The sequence below is a fragment of the Orycteropus afer genome, unplaced genomic scaffold, assembly GCF_000298275.1.
Source record: "Orycteropus afer afer isolate SDZICR_OR568_19922 unplaced genomic scaffold, OryAfe1.0 scaffold00070, whole genome shotgun sequence".
In the NCBI taxonomy this organism is placed as follows: Eukaryota; Metazoa; Chordata; class Mammalia; order Tubulidentata; family Orycteropodidae; genus Orycteropus; species Orycteropus afer.
Window position 1 is genome coordinate 8,666,320 of NW_006921657.1, and position 4,447 is coordinate 8,670,766.

The window sequence follows — 4,447 nt, forward strand, 5'->3', positions numbered from 1 at the left end:
ACTCTATCTAGGATCTCCTACACCAATCCCTCTCCGAGTGGTTGACAGTGGTAGCCGGGCACCATCTAGTTCTTCTGGTCTCATGGTCATATAGGCTGAGGATCACATGGTCTACCAGTACCTTGAACTAAATGTTTACATGTATCTTTGGTTTTCTTCATTCTTCTTTTCTCTGGATAAGGAGAGACCCATCCTTGCATCTAGATGGCTGCGTGCAAGCTTCTAAGACCCCAGTTGCCACTTGTCAAAGTAGGATATAGAACCATGTTTTTGTGTAGTATGTTATGCCAACTGAGCTTGATGTCCCCATGACGATGGTCCTAAGACCACAGGTCTAACAATTCACTCCATCAGCACACTTATTTATAGCCCACTGCAATAAAGCTTAGAAAAGTGAGTCCTTTCTAGATATTTTTTAAACTGTCAAAAGAACAAAATACCAGCTTGAGAAGTATCATACCTGCTGCTTGAAGTACCTTCTGTCTTCTTCATCAACAAGGACTAGATTCAAAAAGTACCTTACTGAAAATTTTTTGTTCACGTCTCTCATTGTTGGAGTTGGATCATACCCAGCTAAAAATAATCTTATTGGAATTGATTCACCTGGAAGAAAAGTAATTTGTATTTCAGTTTATTAAATACAGTTCTAATGCCTAGGACAAAGCATTGTAGAAAATACACTAATGCTTCAGTTCCTCAGATGAGATGCAGCATAACAAAAACCGTAGAGCAGAGCTTATCAACCGCAGCATTACTGACATTTTGAGCTGGATACTTATTGAGGGTGGAGGCAGTCCTGTGCATTGTAGGATGTTTAGCAGCATCGTTGGCTTCTACTACTAGATGCCAGTAGTACACCCCAGACAACCAAAACTGTTTCCAGACATTGCCAAATGTCCCCTGGGGCACAAAACTGACCCTAGATGAGAATCACTGGTCTAGAGCCAGAATGCTTACATTCAAATCTCAACCACTTACTGGTTGTGTGATATTAGCCAAGTCACTTAACCTCTCTGCTCAAGTTCCTTATCTGAAAAGTGAGGATAACATCAATATGCTCCTTGCAGGGATTTTATAAGGACAATATACATAAGGCTAGTATATGTGAAGAGCTTAGAAAAGTCCCAGCAGGTAAGTGCTAAACAAGTAGTTTTTTTATTTTCTGCTTTCTCAAAGTTTATTCCAATTTCTTTTGTGTATAAATTTGTGGAATATCCCTTACTAATTCATCCAAAGCAATAAGCAAGTACAGAAGGAGAATATTCCTTCACAGCCAAAAAAGATTACTGTTCAAATTCTCATGGCTTCTCTTGTCCTAAGAGGAGGAATTATGTGCATATTCTTTTGAAATTTATTTATATACTTTTGTCACGTACATCTATTTCCTGAAAAATATGAGACCTATCCCTTTATAATAAAATGTGTGACTGCTAAAATTTCACTAAGTTGTATGACGTAACACAAGAGTACATATACATGAGGCACATAGTCAGAAAAGCCTGGGCTCAAACTACAACCCTGCCATCATTAGTTATATCACCGTTACCAGGTGTTTATTTTAAACCTCTCTGAATCTCTGTTTCATTGGTAAAGTAAGAGAAACCACCACCTAACTCAAAAGGCTGTCGGGAAGTTTAGAGCACCAAGACTACAAAGACGTTGGCAAGTCAATTCCAACTGCTAGCAACCCTGTGTGACAGAGTAGAACTGCCCCACAGGATCTTCTAGACTATGAGAGCTCACCAGCTCTTCTCTCCTACAGAGCTGCTGGGTGGGTCTGAACCACCAATCTTTCAGTTAGCAGCCAAGCACTTAACTGTTACACCACCAGGGCTCCCTCATCTACAGTTAATACTCAATAAATAGTAGTTATTTTTTGAAATAATTATTAACATAATAGGCAAGTCCAAAGGTATAATTTTAAAACGATAAATAGTGGCTTCAGTGTCTTAAACACAGAAGATGATATAGTGATGGAATGCTTATTTTCTTGGGGGCTCTAAGTTAAGACTCCAAAATCCCACAAAAATTAATGTTCAGCTACACTGCATCTTTTGCTCAGCATCAGAAAAAAATATTTACAGAGATAACTATTATAACAGAAGACAATCAAATATTACAAATTCAGAATTAGATAAAATATGTAAGCATCTCTTCTAAATTCTGATTTTAAACTGAGTGGAAAAAATAAGCCTTATTTCAGACCAAGAAGTAATTGTAGTCTTCCCAGCATCTACACAAAGATGATCTTAAGAACCATTATTGTAAGAATTATTTTAAGAAATCATAAATACTTTCAAACTGGATACTTTCAAACTAAACTGCCTGAACACTGCCATCTGCACCACTTACATCACAAGAGAAGTAGCTGAAAAGTGTGTTACCTTTTACTGGTGCACCATCCATTATTTCATATTTGGCGATTGTTTCTGTTTCTGTTGTGGTACTAGGTCCTAGAGCAATAATGTAAATTATATTCATTTAAATATTTCCAGGACATAATTTCCAGCCTTATACCTGCTTCCAATTTTCCAGTTATTTAGTATTAATTTATCACCCCATTTTGTAACAATGTTGATCATTCTTTTTCTATTTCTTGATCTATATACTCATCATTCAACATAATGTTTTGCTCCCTTATTCCCAAAAGAATCACAGTTCAGAAAGATTCTTCTTTACCAAGTTCCATCTATCATTTCTGATATTTACTAAAATAGAAACTAGCAATACTTATCAAAACTAATCACTGGTATGCTAGTTTTCTCTGTAACACCCAAACTTTCTTCTCTTAGTTTACATAGGTAAAACATCAAACTGAATGTATGCACACACACATACATTGCTGATAGTTGCCATCAAGTCAATTCTGACTTACATAGTTCTTTAAAATTTTGAATTTGGGGATTGATCCTCTAAAAAACTATTTGAACCTAGACATTTAAAAAGTGAGAAAAATATACCAAAATATATAGTAATGGCCTCAATGTTGTAAAATATACAATATGCAAAGACAAAAGTCTATTCTGGATGGGGAATATAGATTATTTCATTTTTCTTAAAATTTTCTAGGATAAAACAATTTTATAATCAAAAATAAAAGTTTAAGTAAACAATTACTTTTTAAACAACAAATGAGAACATGAAATTTGATTTTAGCATCTAAAAATCACTTAATCTTATCATAAAAAAAGACCAGACTTACTGGTCTGATAGAGATTGATAGAACCCCCAAGACTAGCCCTTAGACGCCCTTCAAACCTGGAACTGAACCCACTCCAGGGGTTCACCTTCCAGCCAAACAACAGACAGGCCTATAAAATGAATAATAACATCTGTGAGGAACATACTCCACAGAACAATGAACTATATGAAACCAAAAGGGCAGCACATGCCCCAAAACAGAGCTCAGGAGACAGAAAGGGGCAGGAAAGAAGAAAAAATGGATAAGGAGAACCCAGGGCGAAAGTGAGAAGAGTGCTATTCCATTGAGAGCACTGCTACCAATATCAGGAAACAAAATGTACATAAATTGTTGAATGGAAAACTAATTTGCTCTGTAGACGTTCACCCAATCCACAAGTTAAAAGAAATTTTGATAGCAGGTAGAAAAATAGAGAAATTCTGCCTTGAGCTGTCAGCCAATCATACTGATTTCAGATTTGTCAGCCTCCACAACTGTGTCAGCCAATTCCTTGATATGTCTCATATACATATATATATATTTCATATATATGTATAATACATATATACACACATTCATACATACATATGCATAGATGTGCATACACATATATACACTTACATAAATACATACATATATACGTATGTATCTTCTACTGTTTCTCTAGAGAACACTGACCAATACAGACTTTGGAATGAAAAAACTCTCCACTTAAAATGTTTAAAGGTTTTTTTTCAAAATTCAACTTTTAAAAAAAGGTGAATGGATAAACAAATTGTGGTACAATCATACAATGGAATATTTTTCAGTGATAGAAAAAGCTGAAAAGCCATGAACAGACAAGGAGGAAACTTAAACACACATTGCTTAGTGAAAAGGCTAGATACTGTATGATTCCAACTACATGACATTCTGGAAATTCAATTCAAATACTCTTTTCAACTTACCAATTCCTGTGATCTCTTTTTTGATCAGTTGTAACTCCATATGTTGGATTTTTATTCTTACTAATAAGAAGTAAATTTTTCCAACAATCACATCCTTTAAATGATACCTTTAGGGAAAGAATACACCTCACTTACTAAATATCAGTTTTTAAAACAAACACAAAGAGTGAAATATGTCCTTCTGAAAGTTATTATTAAATATCTTTAGGGTAGTAATTATTAAGAATGCCATTTGACTATCCATATTGTTTAATGTGTCTTATTTTCAAAAAAGTATTCATCCACAATACTGAGTTGTCAATGAAAGCAAACATGGGTA

General features: G+C 34.9%; 1 protein-coding gene across 1 annotated transcript in view; it reads right to left on the reverse strand.

The window, feature by feature from the left end:
* The window catches only part of VPS26A (VPS26, retromer complex component A), a 63,095-nt gene that overhangs the window by 15,018 nt on the left and 43,630 nt on the right, over positions 1 to 4,447 (reverse strand). Inside the window, exons 6-8 of the mRNA XM_007940671.1 lie at positions 4,129 to 4,235; positions 2,385 to 2,453; positions 461 to 603 (exon numbers count right to left, since the gene is read on the reverse strand). Of these exons, the coding sequence (XP_007938862.1) occupies positions 461 to 603; positions 2,385 to 2,453; positions 4,129 to 4,235 (319 nt within the window). The remainder of the gene's footprint in view (positions 1 to 460; positions 604 to 2,384; positions 2,454 to 4,128; positions 4,236 to 4,447) is intronic.